This window comes from Anolis carolinensis, chromosome 5 (genome assembly GCF_035594765.1).
Source record: "Anolis carolinensis isolate JA03-04 chromosome 5, rAnoCar3.1.pri, whole genome shotgun sequence".
Classification (NCBI taxonomy): Eukaryota; Metazoa; Chordata; class Lepidosauria; order Squamata; family Dactyloidae; genus Anolis; species Anolis carolinensis.
The window spans coordinates 71,095,647-71,121,167 of record NC_085845.1 but is presented as its reverse complement, the minus strand read 5'-3'; the positions used below and the strand labels follow the sequence as shown (position 1 = coordinate 71,121,167).

Genomic DNA, 25,521 nt, shown 5'->3' with positions numbered 1-25,521 from the left:
AGGCAGAGCGATCTTCAGTGTTCTCTGCCAAAGGGGTTCCTAAGACCATCAGAAATATGTGGTTTTGATGGTCTTTGGCGACCCTCTGACCCCCAGGGGTCTCGACCCCCAGATTGAGAAACTCTGGTTTAGGGAGCTGGGTACATTTAGCTTGAAGAAAAGAAAGCAGGGAGGTCCCCATGTTAGCCATGTTCAAATGAATATTTGAAAGGATGTCACATTAAGGAGGGAGCAATAGCCTCGGACCACTGAAGACAGTTCAACAAGCCTACTTGCTGCTCTATGTCATTTTTCTCTGTATCTTCCTGTGTTTTATTACAGTCTGAAGAGTTTTCTATTTTGGACTATAATTTCAAGAACTCATTCAGGCAGATTAACCACTAGGATTCTAGGCAATGATTTATGGAAAAATGACTCTGCCAGTGCTCTAGCCTCAGCTGAAATGTTTTGATCTAATACATTATGTAACATTTAAAAAAAATCTGTTCCTGGATTGAAAGTGTCATTCTTGTTTAATTGTGTGGTACTTACTTTGAAAGTAGTTGTTATACTCCAGAAATTTCTTTTTTGTGGCTGCCACAAACTAAATTGAATTGATTGAGACTCGATGAGATATTCATTGAAAAACTATAGCAAAAGGTACTGCAGGATGTCCCGCAAAAACAAGGTTTTTGCAATTTAATAAACTTTTTCCATGTTTTTATGATAGAACCAATTAGGAAATGACATTTATAACCCAGGAACAAAAACCGTGTTACATAGTGTAATCCACGTCAGTGTAAAGATAAATACATCCTGGATATTAGGAATGTGAGGCAATGAAGACACACGGGACAGGTGATACTCCAGTAGACAGCGCTAGCAGACCCTGTTCACAGTTTCTTGGCTTGACATTGTCCCATAGGGGACCCGCTGTCTCTTTCTTGCCCACCTATCTGGGTCACATTCGTTCCATGAATTCCCAAAGGGAGCAGTGAGCCAACAGCACACAACCAGTTTTCCTGGATCAGCACATTCCCTGTTTTCTTTAAAGACGAAGAAATGCTGACTGTACCTTTGCGATAAAGATGCCTGCGTCCATGATTGCTTTGATGTGTTTCAGCCAGCCTGAATTCTCCAGCCCCCAGAGGAAGTCGCTCATTGAAGGAGCTCTCAGCTCGCAAACTTAGCAAAATGGGAAAAACTAATTAGCAAAATCTGAAATGTACATGACAGTTCCAATATATATCACACAAGTAAAGTGTCTGTTCGCACAGCATAGTCATCACTTTTCTCGCAGGGATGTGTTGCAAGTACAAATATGCACAAATCATACAAATGTTTCAGATAACTCAGTAAAACCAAATGTGTCTAAATGAAATCAAGGCATAGATTTAGAAAGAAAATCAAAGTTACAAGCTAATATGTATAGTAGGTAAAGGTAAAGGTTTTCCCTGACATTAAGTCTAGTTGTGTCGGACTCTGGGGGTTGGTGCACATCTCCATTTCTAAGTCAAAGAGCCGGTGTTGTCCGTAGACACCTCCAAGATCATGTAACCAGCATGATTGCATGGAGTGCTGTTACCTTCCAGCTGGAGTGGTACCTATTGATCTACTCACATCTGCATGTTTTCAAAATGCTAGGTTGGCAGAAGCTGGGGCTAACTGCAGGAACTCACACCGCTCCATTGATCTGAACCACTGATCTTTCGGTCAGCATGTTCAGCAGCTCAGCTCGGTTTAATCAAGCTGTGCAACCAGGGGCTCTGGATATATAGTAGTCCATATTTTCAGTTTTGACTTTTGTGAATTTAATTTTTCAGGGATTTGATTTTAAAATAATATCTGTAGAAATCTCTAGGTCCTCCAGTGTCAATGTGTGGTCAACTTCTTCTAGACATGCTGAAGAACTAGAGATTTCTAGCAAGAACATCTCTCTAGGAATCTCTAGGTCACTGGTTCTCAACCTGGGGGCCCCCAGATTTTTTGACCTTCAATTCTCAGAAATCCTAACAGATGGTAAACTGGCTAGGATTTCTGGGAATTGTAGGCCAAAACACCTAGGGACCCACAGGTTCAGAACCATTGCTTTAGGTCATCCAATGAAATTTTAGAGTCAGCTTCCAATAAAAGTTGTGCTGTAAGACCTGGGAAATCCTAGAGAGCTGTTCTCTCAGATAAAAAAAATGCTATTTCTTTATTTGTTGTTTTTCACTTTCACAGGGCTCCTGTGTCCCTAAACCCAGTGAATGTGGAGGGCTGACTGTATAATAAAGCCTACTTTTTGGACAAAGAGCAATCCAGAGAGTGAGCAATGTTGAGTGGCACAAAGGGAAGGTGGCTTATCCTGTTACCTACCAGCTTTAATCAAAGGCTGGTAGCTACAAATGAAAATGTTCTGGAAGAAAAACTGATCCTTGAGAAATGCATGAACTTATTCTCAGAAAAACCTCTCTGTGTTTGGGTAGTTGCTGGTCAGATGCCTTCATGTTTTGAATTCATGATGCCATTCTCACTTCCGTTGCTTACATACATACTTTTTAAAGGACATTGACCTATATTGACCAAGAATTATATCTTGACTGCTCCAACCTAAAAGGCAACAGCTCTAAAGTAATTCTTAATGACAGGACTCAAGAACAGCAGTTCCCAAATCTTTTTGGTCATGGAACCCTTCAGAAGACACTCCCACTAACTCTGTCCCTGATTTTTTTCACGGAACCTAAACTCTACCCCAGATGTTTTCCACGGAACACTAACCCTGTCCCTGATAATTCCATGGAACCCTAACTCTATTTATTAGTTATTATTTATTTACAGTACAGTAGTCTCACTTATCCAAGACTCGCTTATCCAAGGTTCTGGATTATCCAATGCATATTTGTAGTCAATGTTTTCAATATATCATGATATTTTGGTGCTAAATTCGTAAATACAGTAATTAGTACATAATGTTACCATGTATTGAACTGCTTTTTCTGTCAAATTTGTTGTATAACATGATGTTTTGGTGTTTAATTTGTAAAATCATAACCTAATTTGATGTTTAATAGGCTTTTCCTTAATCCCTCCTTATTATCCAAGATATTCACTTATCCAAGGTTCTGCCAGCCTGTTTAGCTTGGATAAGTGAGACTCTACTGTATTTATACTCCGCCCCTCTCACCCCGAAGGGGACTCAGGGCGGATCACAATGTACATATACATGGCAAACATTCAATGCCATACGACATACAGACAGAGACGAAGACACAGAGGCAATTTAACATTTTCCAGCTTCTGGCTTCATGAGGGTATGCTCGATTCCGGCCACAGGGGGAGCTGCTCCTTCATCATCCACTGTGACACCGAGTCCTTGATGGGTTACTTCCTCATTCCTTTCCACATGCTTCTGGACTTTTATGGTGTTGTATATTAGTTAAATTAGCTTTCCCGCATAAGCGGTACCTAAATTTCCTACTTGATAGACGTAACTATCTTTCGGGTTGGTTAGGTCAACAACGAGCTGGGCTATTTTTAAGGGTCGGGCGCTCAATCCGACACAGGCTGGCTTCGAACTCATGACCTCTCAGTCAGTAGTGATTTATTGCAGCTGGCTATTAACCAGCTGCGCCACAGCCCAGCCCCGGATTTTTTCCATGGAACACTAACCCTGTCCCTGATTCTTCCACGGAACCCTAACTCTGCCCCTGATTTTTCCATAGAACCCTAACTCTACCTTGGATTTTTTTCCCACGAAACCCTAACTCTTTCCTTGATTTTTTTCCCTGCTGAACCTTACCTGTCTCTGATTTTTCCACTGAAACTCTAACCCTATCCCTGATTTTTCCACATAACCCTAGCTCTGTCCCTGATTTTTCCACAGAACCTAACCCTGTCTCTAAGCACTTTGAACCCACAAAGTTCTTTCATCTTTCATTAAAGTGTTTTGAGTAATGTCGGTTTGGAAACAGAAATTCAAATTTAGTTTCTAAAGCAAGGGTACATTGAATTTCAATAAGATCTTCATACCCTGTCATTGACTTTTTTTAAAGTTGTTTTTTTTAAAGATGTATAACCATGGAACCGCTAAAATGCTTTTGTTGAACCCTATGTTTCTATAGAACTCAATTTGTGAGCTTCTGCTCTAGAGGAAAAGTAGTTTTAAAAAGTACTATAAATGATATACACTATGGGAAAGGGGTGCTAGCTGAATTGAAAATCACCTCTTTGGTCCAAAGTTCTCTAGGTTCCTGGCATTTCTAGATAAGACTAGGAAAATTCCTTTCTGAAACCTCAGAGAACCACTTCCAGGATCACTCAGTCTGCATGGCCAGTGGTTCTGAAGTTATAATCAAAAAGGTAACTTTTCCAAGCGCTCTGCCTGAGTCGTGCTTCCAGAGTAGACCACATATAAGGCAGCATCTGATGCATTTGACTTGTAAGCCCTTACTTGCCTCTATGCAAACATTATTCTAATATTTTACCTAATGGTTCTTTTTACCCCCAATGCAAATGATATCTCACAAAACTGTCCTCAAGATGGACACTGCTGACAGCAAAAATAAGTCCCTGTCAAATTATTAATGTACCCACCAGATGGAAGCGCAATCCATTAATGGTTGAATTTGACCTGGGATGCCTGCCTCCTGTTTGCAAAGCACAGATAAAGCCAAAATAGAGCTTTACTCCCCAATCAGAATCAATATTTGCTCTCCACTTTACCTAGCAAAGTCCATAAAGCCCTAAATTGCCAACCTACGTCATATATAGAGCTAGCAATACTGGCCACTGACCTGGAGGTGAATAGTGAACTCACTTAGCAAGGAATTCTATTACTAAGCAAAAGCTCTGTTAGATCCAGTAGCACTTCCAAGACTCGACTGTTATCACTGCTAAGAATATGGGGCAAATCCATATTTAAGCAATATGCAATGGGTGGCGGGGGAGGTGATCAAATCATATGCAACTGTCAAAACCATCTTTTTGTTTTTTTTCTCCCCCTCTATCCTTTAAGTTAAGTTTGGGAAACCTTGGGTTCTGTGCGACAATTTCCTAAGGATTTCCAAAAATCAGTTTGGCTGCCTCTTCTGTCAAGTTTTAGATTGCAGTGCATTAATGCAGATAGAATCATGTAGAAGAGTCCTTCAATTTTGGAGCTTTACGGGAATCTTTGGAGACAAATCTGGAAGCATTAGGATGAAGAAGATTGGTCTGCAGAAACCAGTAATTACAGACCAGCTTTCTTTACCTTCGAGATATGTCAGACTCCAACTCACATCTTGCCAAGTTAAACTGGATACTCATCATCTGCAAGGAGCAGGTTGGAGAATGATGGAGTAGCCAATACTGTGCTATGGGAACTAATGGTCTAATATAGGTTAAGGTACTTTCTTACATCCTTTATAGGACTGAAATCTTATTGCCAGAGAAATAACATGTTTGGGTTGCTGTGAATTTTCTGGGCTGTATGGCCATGTTCCAGAAGCATTCTCTCTTGATGTTTCGCCCACATTTATGGCAGGCATCCTCAGAGGTTGTGAGGTCTGCTGGAAACTAGACAAGTAGGGTTTATATATTTGTGGAATAATGTCCATGGTGGAAGAAAGAACTCTTGTCTGTTGGAGGCAAATGTGAATGCTGCAATTGGCCACCTTGAACACCATTGAATGGCCTTTCAGCTTCAAAGCCTGGCTGCTTCCTGCCTGGGGGAATCTTTTGTTTAGAGGTGTCAGCTGGCCCTGATTGTTTCGTGCCTGGAATTCCTCTGTTTTTGAATGTTCAACAGATTTTTTTTAACATTGATAGCCAGATTTTGTTCATTTTCATGGTTTCTTCCTTTCTGTTGAAATTGCCCACATGCTTGTAGATTTCAATGGCTTCTTTGTGTAGTCTGATATGGTGGGTGTTAGAGTGGTCCAGCATTTTGTCTGTTCTCAAACACAGAAATGCTGGACCAGTCAGTAGCCATGGGGAGCCCTCTCAGCCCAGTCATAGCAAATCTCTACATGGAACACTTTGAAAAACAAGCCCTGGAAACACCAACAAAAAAGCCCACTATATGGTTCAGATATGTGGATGACATCTTCACCATTTGGAACCATGGAGAAGAACTGAACAAGTTCCTGGACAACTTCAACAGCATCCACCCAAATCCACCCAAAGATTTTCAAGTTCTTATGAAATCACCCCACCAAATAAAGCAGTTGAAACACAAGTAGTATAGAACACAAGTGAAATTTTACCTTCGAGCATTTTTTGGAGGCTGCTTCTCATGACATGGATGTTCTCAATACCGATGAACTGAAACTTGATGTTTGAGTAATTGTCCTCATTTTCGTATCCCTTCCCAGCTGCTCTGTTTGCCATTGCATTGAGCTACAAAGGCAGAAGAGGGGGGAGGGAAGTATGGGATTATTCTGTTATCCCATGATAAATGTTTATTCTGTTACGATAAGATAAAGACATTATGTGCAGTATGAAGAGAAGCAAATCACTTAGGCTTGCCGCAAACCTAAACCACAAAACTGTGATAAGTAATTATTATGTCCTTCATATGGCCAACAATTCCCATTTCTTTTAGCCAGCATAGTTTGTAGTGATGGGCTATGGAAGTTGCAGTCACAATACATGTTTGCCGTCTCTGCTCTAAAGTCACCATTATCCCCACCCAGAGAGAACACTGGGCAAAACTGGAGCTTTCTTCACAACTGTTGCAATGTTATTCAAAAAGCTCGAAGCACCATGCACGATAATATTACCTCCACATTTTATTTGATGGGTTTGGTTAAACTGATGGGCCAAATATTTCCTTACAAAATTTGTAGTTGGAACAGAGATGTGATGCCAGATATTCAAGAGTCATAATATGCATTAAAGCCAGCTCCATTACAGTATAACATTGAGTAAGGTAGAGACTAGTAGACATGATTCTCAAAGGCTGGGAACAGTGAGGCAATGAAGAGATTCATTCTTTGCCCCATTAAGTCTCTAAAGGTAACCTTTTTACTTTTTCCTAGAAGCAAAGACCCTATGGAGGAAAGTAAGGCTTGGTTGGGGACAACACTGGGAGAGAAGGAGGCAGACATCATTTGGTTAAAATTAATTCCCCCCCTAACATGTTAAAATAGTTGACAGTGATTTTTAAATATTATATTAATTACACTATGTAACAAAATTTGAAAAATCTTCTGTTCCTGGTTTGAAAGTGTTATTTCCTGTTTAATTCTGTGGTACTTACTTTGAAAGTAGTTGTTATATTCCAGAAAGTTCATTTCTGTGGCTGCCACAAACTATGTTGAATTGGTTGAGACTCTATTAGATATTCAGTGAAAAACTATAGAAAAATGTGCTGCAGGATGCCCCGCAAAAACAAAGTTTTTGCAGTTTAATCAACTTTTTCTATGTTTTTATGATTGAACCAATTAGGAAATGACATTTATAACCCAGGAACAAAAACTGTGTTACATAGTGTTATCAAGCCATCAGCACTGTAATTTTTCAGCAACTATTAATTTTTCTTCATTCAGTAGTGGCCACTAATTTAAAATGAAAATTTTAACTATTTAAAGTGTCAAAAATTAATTTGATTAAATCATCTCAGTTATTGAATATTAATGAATTATTTGGGCAGCAACATGCAAAATTTTAGGATGAGCCGTGGCGCTGCAGAATCCCTGGGCAGAGGAGGAATCCCAAAGAGCTCACAGTATAAATAATTTTTTGGGCATCATCACTTCCTTTGAAGAATACATTCCTATGAAAGTACAAGCAATCCCATAGCACAGGACGAAGAAGGCTGCATGCTCTAGCCTCTAGGCCATTTATGAGAAAGAACACACAAGCTAGAAAAAGCTACAGCAGTTTGTTTTTGCCTAGACCTACTGGGAAAGGCACGATTACACCCTCCCCCCTTTCCTCCCTGCAAGACTTAACTGGATGTACTGTGAACTTAGTTTCCTGAAAATCAAATAGGTTGAGCACAATGGGGGAGGAGAGTGAAACTGAGACAATTTAAAAGCAGGTGAGAAAAGTGAAATGACAGCAAAACAATGAAAACTGTCACATCAAATGAACTGGCCCTTTCTGGAAAACTGTAATGCCTCATGGGCCTTGTAGTCCTGCTCCCAGTGCCACCGTGGCTGATGAAGATGAAAACATGGGGTTTTCGCCGGCTCAGCAAGAGTCGGAATTTTTCCAGATGCCTGATGTTGATGTTTTTGCCCAAGAACTCATTAAAACAGACCTTGAGCAGTTCTCACCCCCTTTTGTTAGGAGACAATCCTATACTGCGGGCAGGGGAGAGAAGGAGCAGGTTCGGAGGAGTTTGAGACTTGCAGCTAAACAAGACACTGATTAGCCGTGTTCCCCTGGGAGTCTCACATCTGGAGAGAGCTGTGTTTCGTTTCTTGTTCCCTAGGGAAAGGGAACGCTGGACACCTGCTTTGCAGGAAAACGAGACCTAGTTAAATGTGCCTGGCACGGTAGGTTCCATGCGGAGTCAACAGAGCAGCTTCAGGAGTGATTTCGTGTTTCTAGCCTTGTGTGGACTTCGCAAAGTCCGCAACCCCAGTCTCCTTGCTTTGCCTATCCAAGTATTCAAGAATTGCCTTGCCTTGTTCCTAGCCACGGACCTTGTTCATAGAATCAAGTTTTGTTCCCAGCCTTGTTGTGGATTTACCTCGGACCTTGAAAGACTCTGGACATTTCCCCACACTATTGCTTGGCAATAGTGTGTGTTTCGGTTTGTTGGATTCTACTTTGAACTCTAATATCATTTATTGGACAAAACATTTCTGGACTATATTTGACCTCATCTGATAGGTCTGCTTCTGGACTATATTTTCTACTTGTTTTTATTATTCTTATATATTTCCTTAATAAAGATATTAGATAGTTATTGGCCTCTGTGTTCGGTTCTTAGTGCTCCGTTGCCTTGGGCGTGACAAAAACACTGAGTAATATATTGGGGCAGGAGTGGTATTTTGGCAACACATAAACATTCACCCTAGGCACATGCTATCTGTTGCAATGACGACTGAGAACCAGCTTGGTAAATGACTTTGTGTTGAATCATGCCTGCTGTTTACCTTTTTCCACAGGAGCCATGGCAGAGCTTTATATTTACTGTATTACTCAAATCCAATTTTTTAAATCGTGTCAGAAGCGACTTGCAAGTCACTTCTAGTGTGAGAGAATTGGCTGTCTACAAGATGTTGCTCAGGGGACACCGGATGTGTTACTGGGAGGCTTCTCTCATGTCCCTGCAAGCTAGAGCTGATAGACGGAAGCTCACTCCGTCTCACAGATTCAAACCGGCAACCTTCAGATCAGCAGCCCAATCTTCAGATCAGCAGTTCACAAGGGTTTAACCCACTGTGCCACTGCAATGGCGAATCTTATGCTGACCTTTTTTGACATTACCTTCCGAAAATTAGGGTGCGCATTAGATACGCATAATATGGTAACCTTAGTGCTGAGCCAAAGCAAAAGGGGAAACTACTTTGAGGAATGTGATCTCTAATTTGCAATGGCTCAATGTTATACAATGCTGGGATTTGTAGTTTGGTGCAGCATCAGCATTCTTTATAGCCCCCATGGTCCCAAAATACAGCCGCCATGACCCCATAGCAGTGAACGAAGGCAGTTAAAGTGAATTCATTCTACAGCATAGATGCACCCCAAGGTTTGCTTTTTCTTTTCTGAAAGATTTGGTGTTGTAACACTTTTATTTTTAATGCATATTTTTGGTTAAATAACAAAGAGTACACTTTTTGCCGCTGCTCATTACATTTGCCAGAAAATACTTTTTTTTTCGTTTCAGGGTTTTGAAAATTGAGGTCCACATTAAATTCAATGGCACATTAGACTCAAGTAAATGCAGGTATTTATCAAAGAAAGAGAAAGGCTGCATTTAGGAAAACACCTCAATTTATTCACTACCCCTACTGACCCTGACTTTACAAACCATGCTGTTCTCTGCCTAAATCAGTGATTCCCAACCTTTGGGACTCCAGATATTTTGGACTTCAACTCCCACAATTCCAGTAAGTTGGCTGGGATTTCTGGGAGTTGAAGTCCAAAACACCTGAAGGCCCAAAGGTTGGAAACCACAGACCTAACCTCACTCTGGACATCTTAATGCTATACTGTAATGAAAAGCTGTGACTGAATTTAATATTGTCATTTCCTACTCTAAGATGTACTTTCCCACCGCTGAAAATGAGGTGTGTTTTAGAAGCGTGGGTTTTTCTGTTGATGGTACTGACATTGGTGTTGCAATCGATGGAATCGTAGAATCGAAGAAATGTGGCATATATTATGACCCATGGATTCAGATAATTTGCTCAGCTTCAAAGCATACAGGGTAAAGTCAAGCCAGCCATCCCAACCTAATCACACACAATAAAATATTGGACAGCCATCACTGTACTAAGCTTCTTCAAACAGCAATGGAATAAAAATCTGAGACTAGTTCCTTTGGCAAGGCAATGCCAAATGTCATCCAGTTATAATACTCCTGACATGGGAGTGCCTTGGGAGATTTATCCCATGTGGGGACATTTAACCTAGGCCCCATCTTCTATTACATCCCGAATACATTACCGCAATGCTGTCTACATGAGGTTGCCTTTGAAGACTGTTCAGAAGCTCCAAATAGTCCAATGGGTGGCAGCCAGATTGCTCACCGGAGAGGCGTATAGAGAGTATACAATCCCCCTGCTACATCAGCTCCACTGGCTGCCAGTCTGCTACCGAGCACAATTCAAAGTTATGGCTTTAGCCTATAAAGCTCTAAACGGTTCTGGCCAAGTTTGCCTGTCCAAACGTATCTCCCTCTACAAACCATCAAGGAATTTAAGATCATCTGGGGAGGCCCTGCTCTCGGCCCGCCTTCTTCGTAGGGGCAATTGGTGGGGACGAGAGACAGGGCCTTCTCAGTGGTGGCCCCTTGGCTATGGAACTCCCTCCCTAGGGACATTAGATCAGCCCCCTCCCTCTTGATCTTCTGCAAGAGACTAAAAATGCGGTTCTGTGACAAAGCCTTTGGAGAACATGTCCAATAAACAGTTATAGAATGACATGGTATGACTACAGGAACGGCCCAGTTTATGCTTGTGGATTATGTGATCAATTGTGACTGTATGGTTTTTAAATGTTTCTTATTGTTTTAATTGTATTTTATTGCTCTTTTTTAAGTATTAATTCTAGTTCTGTATTGTTGTTGAGGCATCAAATAGCTGCCTTGAGTCTGCCTTGAGTCCCCGTCGGAGTGGAGAGAAGCGGGATAGAAATATCATAAACAAATAAATAAATAAATAAATAATAGTCATGTCTATATCAGTCTTGTTTGTCACTTTAGTAGAAGTGTCTATGGTAGCACACTTTAATATTGTCATATGGGAGTATTAAAATAAGAATATAAATAAAAATGTAAATTAAAATGTAAATAAAAATATTTAACTTCACATCTTTCTGAGCTACTAAATACTTTTTTGATCAGTTAAACAAAACACAGTACAGTAGAGTCTCACTTATCCAACACTCGCTTATCCAACGCATTTTTGTAGTCAATGTTTTCAATACATCGTGATATTTTGGTGCTAAATTCGTAAATACAGTAATTACTACATCGCATTATTGCGTATTGAACTACTTTTTCCGTCAAATTTGTTGTATAACATGATGTTTTGGTGCTTAATTTGTAAAATCATAACCTAATTTGATGTTTTTGAGGCGTTTCCTTAATCCCTCCTTATTATCCAACATATTCGCTTATCCAACATTCTGTCAGCCCGTTTTGCTTGGATAAGTAAGACTCTACTGTATTACTTTTAGCTGCTCAATTGATCCAGAAGAGGGCAATCTCTCTTCATTGCTACTCTACATAGAAATATGCAGATTTGTTTCCAGATGTTGAAATGCTGATGGTCTGTGTTGATTTTGCAAAAGATATAAATGAACTAATTAAAAATCAGCACTTTTTGAAAGTGGATGTCCCCAGAAAGTTTCAGGCATTGAATATTAGGCTCCTGTGCTTTCAAAGTAATTATGCTGTAAAATAAACTCTTTCATTCTGAATGCTTTGTTGTGATGCCTCATGGGCATTGTAGTCCTGTGCCTAGTGTCACTGTGGTAGATGAGGATGAAAACATGGGGTTTTCTCCGGATCAACAGCCAGAGTCTTTCCAGATGCCTGATGTTCTTGTCCAAGAACCAATTAAAACTGACCTTGACCAACGCTCACCTCTCTTCGCTAGAAAGCAATCCTTCTCGGCAGATAGGGGAGTGAAAGAGAGAATTCGCAGGAATGCCCGAATTGCTGCCAAGCAAGACACTGATTAGCCATGTTTCCCCTGGGAAAATCCAGAGAGTCTCACACCTGCAAGTTGGGTTTCGTTCCCTGTTCTCTAGGGAAAGAGAACGCTGGACACCCGTTTGGCGGGAAACGAGACCCAGATAAAAGTATCGGGCTCTGTTGATTCTTTGCAGAGACAACAGCTCAGCTTCGGGAGTGAATTCCATGTTTCCAGCCTAGTGTGGACTTCGCTAAGTCCGCAATCCAGTTTCCTTGCCTCGCCTGTTCAAGTATCCAAGAATTGCCTTGCTTTGTTCTCAGCCACGGATTTTGTTCTTAGAATCAAGTTTTTGGACTACCTTGCCTTGTTTTGAACCACGGACCTTGTTTCCTAGATCCAAGCCTTATTCCCAGCCTTCTTGTGGATTTACCTTGTGCCTTGAAAGACTTTGGACAATTCCCCACACTATTGCCTGGCAATAGTGTGTGTTTCGGTTATTGGATTTTACCTTTGAACTCTAATATCATTTATTGGACAAACTATTCCTGGACTATTTTAGGCCTCATTTGAAAGGTCTGTTTCTGGACTATATTCTCTACTTGCTTTTATCCTTCTTATATATTTCCTTAATAAAGATATTAGATAGTTTTATTGGCCTCCGTGTTTGGTTCTTGGTGCTCCGCTGCCTCTGGTGTGTGACATTTGTGTACAATGATAAATTTGCATGAAGTGATGCTACAGGACTCCACTTAAAACTGTATTTTCCAAACCTTGGCCTTCCAGGTATTCTGGACTTCAGGTCCCAGAATCCTGAGCATTGGCCAAAGCAGCTGAGGCTTTGGGGGGCTAAAGTCGAAAACACCTGGAGGACTAGTCTGGGAATCACTTAGGGCAGTGGTTCTCAACCTGTGGGTCCCCAGGTGTTTTGGCCTACAACTTCCAGAAATCCCAGCTGTTTAAGATGTCTGGGAGTTGAAGGCCAAAACATCTGGGGATCCACAGGTTGAGAACCACTGGCTTAAGGGTAAATCAATGGTAGACTTGAAATTCTGACTATAGTATAAAGTAGAGCTTTCCAAACATTTCATTTTGATGACACATTTCTTAGACATGCATCATTTTGCAATACAGTAATTCAGTTTTACTTGTAAACAGGAGGTTAAACTCCTGGAAGAGGAAGAAAGAGGCGGCGCCATGTTCTCCTGCCTCTTTCTTCCCTTCTTCCCTTCTTCCCTCCCTCCCTCCCTCCCTCTTTCTACTTCCTTCCTAAGGAGAAGCCTAGCGTCCCTACTTCGCAGATTTTCACTTATCGTGGGTGGTCCTGGAACATAACCCCGCAATAAGTGAGGGAACACTGTAGACTCAGAGGTTCCTTGTTACGTTTACGTGACACACCTACACACTGCATCAATGTGTCGCGACACAAAGTTTGGAAAGCTCTGGTACAAAGCATCTGGAAACTCAGACTTAACAAATCCCTGCAGAATTCTACTACAAGTCTGGAAGTCTTTCTGATAGCGTTTGACATGTTACACATACCCCAAAGTCTCCTATACCAATATGAAAAGTCGTCTCACTTTACACTGCAGAAGAAGTCTTTGGGGCAACCTACAAAGTTGGAGGAATCTCTGGAGTTTTCCTTTATGTATAATTCAAGAGCATTTAGTTCACTGGGATACAGCAACTGTACATATTCTAATAAAAATATTTGTGAATTCAAGGCTATTTATTTCAACCCAGCGTGTTTTGACATACTTTCACAAGCACCTTTTTCTAGCTCTTCAGAAACACAACCGTCAATACTCTGCATTAACAATTATGCAACAGTGTGTGAATTGTCTTACTTTGGGTCGTGTGTCAACAACATAGACGAAATCGCTCCCTGGATTTGCTTTTCTGATGGACTGTAGCATCTGTTCATCTTCAAGGCATCGAGCGCTAAAGCCGGAGAGAGGCTGGCTGCTCCTGCATATAGATGCCTGCGAGAAAGCAAAGCAGGGACAGAAAGATTTACATTAATAAACTTAGAAGAACTAAATGGAGCTGAATCTGTGCAAAGAGGAAATACTTCCAGAAGCTTGCCATTTGAGAGAAGAATAAGTACACCATAGATTTGGGATAAGCAGACGACATCCTAGGATCTAGTTTCATTCCAAGCATAGACCTTGGTTTCAAAGAAGCAGCCCTTTTGTACTACACAGTGTTCTTGAGCCAAGACACATGCCCGAGACACTTTAAGTGGTTCCCCTTGGTGTCAATAACAATAAATATCTCTCAGGAGTCCTCCTTAGCAATACACTCTGACATTTTGTCCCCTAAAAATACAGAAAATTATGAATTACAGTATTTAAGATGTCAATGTCACACTTACATTATTTTGCTTGTAGTAATATGAAAGTGCTGGGAAACGCCTTCTGCTGCGGAATTTAGAGCTTCCCACAATGATATGGGCAGTGGCTGATTTAGGCACGTAGATTTCAGTGGGATAAGAGTCACATACCTGCTCAAGTAAAAAGGATATAATTACATACTGTTGGTTAGTTATTGAAAAAGAACATAGAACTACAGTGGACCTCAGGCCTCTTGTACATTGTTATATAAAATCCAGATTTTCTGCTTTGAACTAGATTATATGGTAGTGTAGACCCAGATAATCCAGTTCAATGAAGATAATATGGATTGTCTGTTTTGATAATTTGGATTATATGGCAATGTAGAAGGGGCCTAAGTTAACCATCACCCATGGAAATTGGTAAGTAAAGGCTGACTCTGGGAGATGGTCTCATCTCCATTTCTAAGCCAAAGAGTTGGCATTGTCCATAGGCACCTCCTAGGTCATGTGGCTGGTATGATTGCATGCAGCAACTGTTACCTTCCTGCTGAAGCAGTACCTATTGATCTACTCACATTTGCATATTTTCAAACTGCTAGGTTGGCAGAAGCTGGGACTAACAATGGGAGCTCACCCCGTCCCATGGATTCAAACTGCCCACCTTCCGGTCAGCAAGTTTTGCAGCTTAACGGTTTAACCTGCTGAGCCACCGTGGCCCCTTTAGGAGATTGGTAGACGCTGATTAAATGTAGTTTCTGATTGCTTCAGAGTTACTATTAAAAATATGCCTAATACTATACCTAGAGATGGGAAGGCCTGGAAAAAAACCCAGAAAAATTGGGGGCTAAACAGGTCCCCCCCCCAAACTGGTTTTTTTTGGGGCATTTTTTTCTGAGTTTTTTCCCAATTTTTTCATTTTTTTCTAGGCCTTCCCATCTAACTAAGCCCTATACTATATAATACCATAAACTCTGTACTGACTTAACATTAATATTGAAATATAGTGACCAAAAGTAAATAAAGACAAATAAAGACAAACTCAACGTATAATATAAAAACAGCTTTGTGAATGTAGTATACAATTTGAGTTAAATGGCAGTCAGTATATTTTTCAACTTAATGAACTTCACTAACATAAGTGGGTGCTGATTCATGGCACAGACGATACCTTCAGAAGCAGCAACTCACTCGATAGTCTCTGTTGACGTCACTGATCTGCCAGTAATTATTGGGAACCCCCATCCGATTATATTCTTCCTTCATGTTTGTCAAATTCCAGCCTTGTTCTCGCTCTTCTTTATTTAATTTGGGGTTGAAAGAAAAACAGTACAACTCTTCATATTTCACTGAAGAAAGGGAAAAGAGACAGAAGCAGACACTATTCATCCATTTGATTTATTATTATTACACCACAGCCATCAACACTTATTTGCTCAATTGTTCCAGCTGTCACATTTTTTTTCACAGATTGTTTCCAAAAAATGAAGTTTGTAATTTCTTAGAAGGATCTTTTTGCATGCATGAAGAATTTTTAGACCAGCTCTGTATTTTGTCTGTTGAGACATTCTGACCCTGTGAAGTCTATGGAAAGCCAACCTTTTCTCTGTCAAAGGTAATCCGCCTGCAAAATCTAAATCACTTGTTCGGTGAAGGAAGAAACACCAACTTTAAAACAGCCACATTTGTATTCATACTTTGCTGCAATGCTTTCAATGAGCTGCACATTTCAGTGTTTACTGCTACTAATATTTTAGCAAACACCATCGTGCATGTTTTTATGATAGAACTAGATACTAGATTTCCTTTGACCAGAAGCTGGCCACTTGGAGTACCTCTGATGTTGCTGTGAGAAAGTCCTCCATTGTGAATGTGGCAGGGCTCAGACTACATTGTAATAGGTGATCTATGGTTTTCTCTTCTCCACACTTGTGTATCGTGGACTCCACTTTGTAGCCCCATTTCTTAAAATTAGCTCTGCATCTCGTGGTGCCAGACCGCAGTCTGTTCAGTGCCTTCCAAGTCACCCAGTCTCCTGTGTACCAGCAGGGAGTTTCTCATTCAATATCAGCCATGGATTGAGGTTCTGGGGTTTAACCTGCCACTTTTGGACTTTCGCTTGCTGAGGTGTTTCTGCAAGTATCTCTGGAGATCTTAGAAAGCTGTTTCTTGATTTAAGGCATTGGCATGCTGGCTGATACCCAAACAGAAGATGGACCGGAGATGTCCATGCCTTGGTCCTTTCATTACTGGCTGCTACTTCCTGACAGGTATCAAGTGACACAATACCAGCTAACAATATAATTTCTCCCGCAGTGTAGGGCGTAGACATCCTGTGATAATGCGGCATGTCTCATTAAGAGACACATCCACTATTTTAACATGGTGAGATGTATTTCACACTGGGCATGCGTATTCAGCAGCAGAGGGGCAAAGCGCAAGAACAGATATCTTCACTGTATCTGGTTGTGATCCCCAGGTTGTGCCAGTCTGCTTTTGTATGATATTATTTCTAGCACCCACTTTTTGTTTGATATTCAAGCAGTGCTTCTTATAAGTCAGAGCACGGTCCATCCCAAGTATTTGCTGTGCTGCAATGCTCCAGTGGGATTCCTTCCCAGGCAATCCTCAGAGCTCAAGATGCTTTTCTTTTCTTAAGAGAAAAAGCTCACATCTGTGTTTTAGATGGATTAGGAATCAGCTGGTTTCCCTTGTAATAGTAAGAGCACCTAAAGTAGTGGTTCTCAACCTGATGTTTTGACCTACAACTCCCAGAAACCCCAGCCAGTTTACCAACTGTTAGGATTTCTGGGAGTTGAAGGCTAAAACATTTGGGGACCCACAGGTTGAGAACTACTGATCTAAACCTTTGGAGAGCTTCTGTTCAACCATTTCAAAGCTTCCTGCTTGAGCGGTGATGGCACAATCATCAGCATAGATTAAACTCTCTGTCCCTTCTAGCAGTGGCTGGTCATTTGTGTAAATGTTAAACACTGAACCGACTAGGAAATGATAGTAATAACCCAGTAATAAATCTTGTTTTTACATAGTGTTATATGTCTATTAGGGGGCAGAGAAGCAAGATGATATTTTTTTCATGATTTGGCAGTACTCCATTGATCTCTTTTCACTTTAGCCATTTGTGGTCCATTTCCCTCTTGATTTTGTTCTTAGTAGTATAGTTATTTTCCTGCCATTTCTTTTTAAAAATTCTTCTCTTTTTGCTTACAATGAAGGCTGCATAAATCTCTACTCGATACCTTTCATTTTACTATTTTTATATTCATTCATACATTTTGTGTTCTGCATATGCTTTTAATGACAACTGTCTCCTAAATTTCTTTCTCTTTTTTCTGCTTTTTGTGTTTTCTACTTTTCTCTGCCACTTAGGTTTTGTCCCTGACTTTATAATAGAAAGGAACATTCCATTCAAATGTCAATTTGAAGGGTAACATGGATGAATGGGCCAAGGAAGAGTCAATCTATAAAATGTGAACAGGGAGAGACTGATAAGGGGATATTGTGGATCTAGGCTTAGCTAGGGCTGCAAGTCTTTAGAAAAGTGGGTTGGGGTAATTTGAATCTGTCCATGTTGTGAAAGAAGGCCATGAACTGCCTGTTCTTCTTTATCCAGGCTAACTTGGTCAAACACACTTTATAACCTGTGAACAGGAAGAAGCTTTGCGTCTTGCACTTTGTAACTGAAACGCCAATAAAACGTTCTATTGACACTAGCACACATTTGTCCTAATTTAATTTAGTTGGAAAATTTTCCAGCTGGCGAAGTTGTAGCGGGTGTAATGGATGGTTTTATTGCACGTTTTTGGACACTGGTGAACAAATACATGTCAGAATTCCATTCCAGTCTTTCTGCTAAAGATCTTTTCGGTAGGATAAATATAACAATTGTATATAAGCAAACGAGAGTGTGGATGTACAATCGTGTCTTGACAATAGACAGAGAGAGTCTGAGCAAGAGTGAAGTCTGAACTCTAGAAAAGGTTTGGACATCTTCTTTCTCAATTTTTAAATTGCACTGTAATGCTTGGTACATTTATGTACAGTGATCCTCTGCATCTACTAAGGTGTGGTTCTGCAACTTCCCATGGATACCAAAATCCATGGATGCTCATTATGTACAATGATGTAGTACAATGTAGTACAATGGTGTCCCTAATAAAAATGATCAGAATCAAAGTTTACGTTTTGGAATTAAAATTGGACTATATGCAAACTGTGGATGGTTGAATTCATGGATGCAAAATCCATGGATACAGAGGGCCAACTGTATATATATTTAATACAATACTCAATTTATAATTTAAATATTGATAACACTATATAACATAAATTTTGTTCCTGGGTTATAAATGTCATTTTCTCATTGGTTCTATCAGTCAGTCAATAGCCTTTATTTCGGTCAACAAACCATCGGCTGAAATCAAGTGAAAGTAGAATGATGGAATACAACATTGGTTCTATCATAAAAAATGGATAAAAATTTACTAAACTGCAAAATCTTTTGTTTTCACAGGACATCATGCATCACATTTTGTTATAGTTTTTCAATGATTATCTCATAAAGTCTCAATCAATTCAATATATTATGTTGTCGAAGGCTTTCATGGCCAGAATCACTGGGTTGCTGTGAGTTTTCTGGGCTGTATAGCCATGTTCCAGAAGCATTCTCTCCTGACGTTTCACCCACATCTATGGCAGGCATTCTCAGAGGTTGTGAGATCTGTTGGAAACTAGGCAAGTGGGGTTTATATATCTGTGGAATGTCCAGGGTGGGAGAAAGAACTCTTGTCTGTGTATAATGTTGCACTTGATCACATTGATTAGCATTGAATAGACTTGCAGCTTCAAAGCTTGGCTGCTTCCTGCCTGGAGGAATTAACTGGTCCTGATTGTTTATTGTCTGGAATTCCCGTTTTTGAGTGTTGTTCTTTATTTACTGTCCTGATTTTAGAGTTTTTTTAACATAGCAGAGCATTGATGAATCAACCTGGACACAGCATATTATTTGAGAACACAGAAATGGTGGGCCACTCTAACAGCTACCATGTCAGACTACACAGAGAAGTCACCGATATTTAAAAAGTCTAAAATCGGTACAGTAAATAAAGAACAACACTCAAAAACAGGGGAATTCCAGACAAGAAACAATCAGGGCCAGCTAATCACCTCTCAACAAAGGATTCCCCCAGGCAAGAAGCAGCCAAGCTTTGAAGCTGCAAGGCTATTCAATGCTAATCAAGGTGATCAATTATAACATTCCTATTTGCCTCAAATAGACAAGAGTTCTTTCTCCCACCCTGGACATTCCACAGATATATAAACTCCACTTGCTTAGTTTCCAGCAGACCTCATAACCTCTGAGGGTGCCTGCCATAGATGTAGGTGAAACATCAAGAGAGAATGCTTCTGGAACATGGCCATACAGCCTGGAAAACTCATAGCAACCCAATTCAACATAGCCACAAAAATGAAGTTTCTGGAGTATAACAACTATTTTCAAAGTAAGTACCACACAATTAAATAAAATTCAAATCAGATGGAAAAGGACTTCTTTGAAAAACAGTAAATGGGAACTGCTTTCCATATTAAGTGAAACAGAGGCCTTACTACTCAAGACTGCTTCGAGTCAATCAGCAGCATTTCACCAAAAGGTGGAACCTCCTTGACTTCTAAAAATATCTACAAGAAATCTCTCAATCCAATAAATCACCCGTTTCTATTTATGTTACACCTCCTTGCCTTCCATTCCGTACCTGGACGTGCCAGACGTATTAAAGAGATATAAACATCATGGCAATCTCTTTCCTGGGGCATAATGAACTGAATGTTTTGGAAATTCTTGCAACGAATCAGCAATGGGCAACCGGTGGCTGTTGTAGCCTGCTTCTCAACAGAGGCGATCTGACTGTGAAGAATCTGAAAAGAATGAAGAGACATGAAAAAGGATACACTGCAGCAAAATAATCCGTTCAATCCACTTGTTCCATGTGCATTAATTAATGCAAAGCTCGCTATGACAAGAGTCAGAAAAGTGTCAGAGCATAAAGCATGAGAGCAGCAAATTCCTGAATTGATAACCTGAAGAAATGATTTCTCATCCATCAAGATATCATCTCTCCTGGGGTACACAGCTCATGGAAAATGAATTCCTTGTGTTGAAGAAAAAATTCTCATTATTTAACTACATTTCCCCCATAAACAGCAATTTTACATTTTGGTCACATGTCTATTGTATGCTGAAGTCTTCTTTGGATTTGCTTTTTGTTGTTCTTTGCGGGAAAACACAAATAATTCCTTAAAAACATTGGATATCATTTATGGCAGGGGGAGAACCTGTGGTCCAACTCTATGTCTAAGTTTCACCTGATTCCTTTTGTGAGCCAGACTGGGTTCCACTCAAAGCGAATAGCAGCATGTTTAATAAAAGTAAGTAAGTTCAATTGGCCCTCTATACACATGAATTCTGCATCCATAGATTTTTTTCCCCTCTGGTCCCTGTCTTATGGAACACCCTTTTGGAAAGATTTAGTTTGGAGAAGTTTGAGTTAATTTAATATATACAGTTGGTTCTATCAGAGTAATTTCAGCGCAGCAGTAAATAGAGTCAGAGGAATGGAGAACGAAGAAACATCATAGATTATAGTAAAACTATATACAAGTTTTACTGTAAGCAGTAATAATCAAGACAAACAGACTTGCAGAGAAACACAGAACTTGACATCTAGGCAGACAGCATTCAACTGATGCAATCAGTAAAGTATACACACTTGTGTCTGGACACTCCCCAGTTCCAGCCACACATCAAGGTCAACACAGCTTCTCAGTAATTAACTCTTTCCAGACTATAGTACACTCTGGATGATGCAATCAGTATGCAATACAAACCAAGACACAAATTGCATTTAAACACTATCAATACACAAATCCCACATTAACAGGTTCTCCGTATCCATGGATTCTGTATCCATAGATTAAACCATCCAATATTTCCCCTTCATAAAAAAACGGGGGTACTGTTCTATCATCCAGGTGGAGCCCACTAGTGGTGCTAGAAAGTGAAGAATAGTCCATTTTACTGGGGGGGGGGGGGGGAGTTGAAGGAGGAAAACCATTTCCCCCATTTTTGCTGGTTGTTCCCCCTCCCCACTTCCCATTTCATAAACGAGGGTTGTTTCCATGATGGCAACATGGGTGGGGGGAATAACAGGAAAACAGGGGAAAATAGTTTTACTCCTTCAACCCACCCTTCACCCCCATAATATGGACTATCCTTCTCTCTCTCTAATACCCCCTAGTGTTCTCCGCTCGGATAATGAAACAATACCAAAACTCGGACTTATATACATTTATGGTGGGAATGTGAAAAGATTTTTCAATATGGGAAAAAGTCTTTAATAATAATAATAATAATAATAATACTTTATTTTTCTATCCCGCCACCATCTCTCCGAAGGGACTTGGGGTGGCTAACATGGGGCCAAGCCCAAAACAGGAACAAAACATAACAAGTTAAAACAAGTATCAATAACTAAAAAGAGTGTTAACACAACAATCAAATAAAATAGACAATTAAATAATTCAATTATAGTTAAAACACAGAATATAATATAAAACCATTGTAACCATATTAGAATGAGATAACAAAACAAGCATCACCACTGATGGATAAAATGGGGGCGGTCATATAAAAGTGCATAATTTCATGACCATTTAATAAAGTGCATGGACAAGTGTCGGAGAGCTGCCTGAAAAGATTTGGGATAAGATGGATAGGAAAGAAAATAGAGTGCGAGGAAGCAGTATATCAGTTGAAATTAATGACCTATTATCTATTAATCTGCATAAAAAACAAAAACAAAATATAGCGCTTCTACTAAATTTTGGAGATATAAAATTAAAATGGCAAAAGAATTAATAAAAAATTGTTACTGCTCTAAGATTAATTATCGCCAAAAAATGGAGAAAAAATATGAATACGGGATCTCTATTTTTACCAGATTTTCATAGCAGCAATATGACGTACCCATGTTTCCTTACGAGCATCGGACTCGTTTTCCACAAAGATGACATGTGTGGCTGTTAGGTACAGAGTCCCTGGCGCAGCTCTTTTGGATGAAATACCATCAATTAAGCGGACATTTTCCACCTAAAATAAAGAAAGAGAGAGGATATTACCATGATGTTCAATATCTGATTTTGAAATACATAGACTGGTATACTACAAGTCAAGTATGTATGTGTCGTAACTCACTTTTATAGCTATTGTGTGAAGTCAGGGTTCTGACTTCAACCATGTAATCATCAATTTTTGTTTGATTGTTTATTGTTATTTTATACATTTATATCCCACCTTTTCCCCAGCAATAAGATTCAAGGTGGTTTACAAATGATTAAAGCCAGTGTGATTTAAAAACATACAAAAACATTTAATTTAAATACAGGACCCCCGGTGGCACAGTGTGTTAAAGTGCTGAGCTGTTGAACTTGCGGACCAAAAGGTCCCAGGTTCAAATCCCGGGAGCAGAATGAGCACCCGCTGTTAGCCCCAGTTCCTGCCACCCTAGGAGTTCGAAAACATGCAAATGTTAGTAGTAATTTAAATATATGTGTGTGTGTGTGTGTGTATGTATATATATGTATGTATATATATATATATATATATATACACACACACACACAAATGCCATTGGTAGTGCAGCGGATTAAACCGCTGAGCTGCTGAACTTGCTGACTGAAAGGTTAGTGGTTCGAATTCAGGGAGCAGGGTGACCTGCTATTAGCTCCAGCTTCTGCCACCCTAGCAGTTTGAAAACATGCAAATGTGAGTAGATCAATAGGTACCACTCCAGCGGGAAGGTAATGGCACTCCATGCAGTTATGCTGGCCACATGACTTTGGAGGTGTCTCCAGACAACGCCAGTTCTTCGGCTTAGAAATGGAGATAAGCACCAACCCCCAAAGTCGGATACAACTAGACTTAACGTCGGGAAAAACCTTTAGCTTTACTATACAAATGTTGTTTTCACAAATTAGATTATCTGGTTAAATCAATTTAATATTAATTAGAAAGTAATTTATTTCAAAAAAAAATACAAAACAGCACACTTGTAAAAGACCATCACAACCACTTCCTAAAATCATGATAAAGTAGAGTGCAACTATACCAGGCGTCCTCAAACTATGGCCAGAGGGCCATATCAGACCCACCAGGGTCATTTCTCCATATCCTGTCCCAAACGTTAGACTTTCTGTTACCGCCATCACCCTCTTCTTGCTCCTTATCTCTCCTTTCCTTTCCTCTATCTCCCACCAAAACAGAGGGATCTCTGTCCTTTTTTATCACAAAGAGTTTATTTTAGGAAACAATGAGTTAAGACCAGAACACCATGACTTGACTCGATTGCTAAAAAAAAAGTCATACTTCACAGATTTCTTGGCTAGATAGTGCCTGACCTATGTCAAGAACTGGCTAAACAAGCAAAATGCGAAACTGCCTTAATGGCACAGTTTTTTTTTAGCAAACTTGGCCTCTGGGAACTATTTTTGTGCATCTCTCATTATTCCCAGTGGAGAAATGAACTGAGAAATGAACACCCTAATGGGGGCTTATAGCCAGGTCAAAGGACACAGGCTAACTGGAACTTCACTGAGAAGAAATAATTCTTCACTGAGAAGAAATAATCCTATCTTGGTTAGCAAAGCTTGGGAAAGCCCTCTATTAGAGAACAGATTCAAATGTGGCCTAGCTAGAGATAAAAATGGGGAAAACACAGCCTAGAAATTAACTAAACAGCAGGACATGGTAACTGTCGGTGCTGCCTGAGAAGTTCTGAAAGTTGTAATACAAAGCAGTAAAGTTTTCCAAGTTTTGCTACCGTAGAACTGTTAAATTAAAGAATTTCCAGCAAATTAAATATGAATGTATTCCCATATTAACACACATTAGCTAAAGGCATCTTTCTGAGATGCAAAGCAAAAGGAATTTTCAGCTAATACACAAAATCTCACTATCAAAAGAGAAATGTATGTGCTGGTTTGTTTTATATCTTGCCTCACTCAAAGTGATTTATGATATAAATTAAAACAATATAGAGAAAAATAATATACAACAGGCCTGTGCATTGCTCGAGAGATCTAGTCTAGATTTAGGACCTCATCACACTGAAAAATTTCCCCATCGTAGGACACTTCAGCCTCTTTTCAAACATGGAAAGACATGGAGCTTATCACATGACATTAAACTACTTCCGGCTGTCATGCATAGCCCTCCATGGTTGAAAGGAATCAGAAATTTCCCGAAAGGAGGCCAGCAATCGTGTTCAGAGCTCCTAGCGTGCTAAATCTGTAGTTCCAGCTGGAAAACATGCGGGATGGGAAGTGTCTAACTTGCTCTACCGCTCAATGGTGTTTAATGGGTGGTCTTTTTTTTTGGGGGGGGGGGGTCTTAAGAACAGCGCTTGGGACGGAAAGCAGCCCATAGAAGTGGTGTGTTAGTAATGATGGCTGTCTCTTCTAAGCAGATGGTTGAGCTAGAAGCAGTAGGAGGTGGAAGGTTTTCCCTTTTAAAAAAGTAAGATGGAGAGAGCAGAGAAAAGGCTTCCCATGTGATGATTCAGAACCCGAGTAACAATAGGGAAAACTGAAGACACAAACACATGTGATGGGAAGACAGAACTTGAAACGGGATGATTGGTGATTGAAAGGAACAATTGCCTTCACTAGACATACAGATCCCCATGCTTCTCAAAATCCATGTGATGAGATCCTTTCACATATAATTTGGAACCCTATCTGGAAGTGTACATTGTCTTCCGCATAAACCTTTTTGGGTTTGTGTAATTATTATAAGGAATGTGTGTGATTTGTTAACAAAATAACAACCTCTGGAACAGGATTCCTCCAGAGGCTGACCGT

At 40.0% G+C, this 25,521-nt stretch overlaps 1 protein-coding gene across 1 annotated transcript in view; it reads right to left on the bottom strand.

The window, feature by feature from the left end:
• Positions 1–25,521, bottom strand: part of mtmr7 (myotubularin related protein 7) — a 55,838-nt gene that overhangs the window by 16,381 nt on the left and 13,936 nt on the right. The window contains exons 2-8 of the mRNA XM_003221587.4: positions 22,631–22,753; positions 20,361–20,523; positions 15,778–15,935; positions 14,629–14,757; positions 14,102–14,236; positions 6,204–6,336; positions 1,055–1,164 (exon numbers count right to left, since the gene is read on the bottom strand). Of these exons, the coding sequence (XP_003221635.1) occupies positions 1,055–1,164; positions 6,204–6,336; positions 14,102–14,236; positions 14,629–14,757; positions 15,778–15,935; positions 20,361–20,523; positions 22,631–22,753 (951 nt within the window). The remainder of the gene's footprint in view (positions 1–1,054; positions 1,165–6,203; positions 6,337–14,101; positions 14,237–14,628; positions 14,758–15,777; positions 15,936–20,360; positions 20,524–22,630; positions 22,754–25,521) is intronic.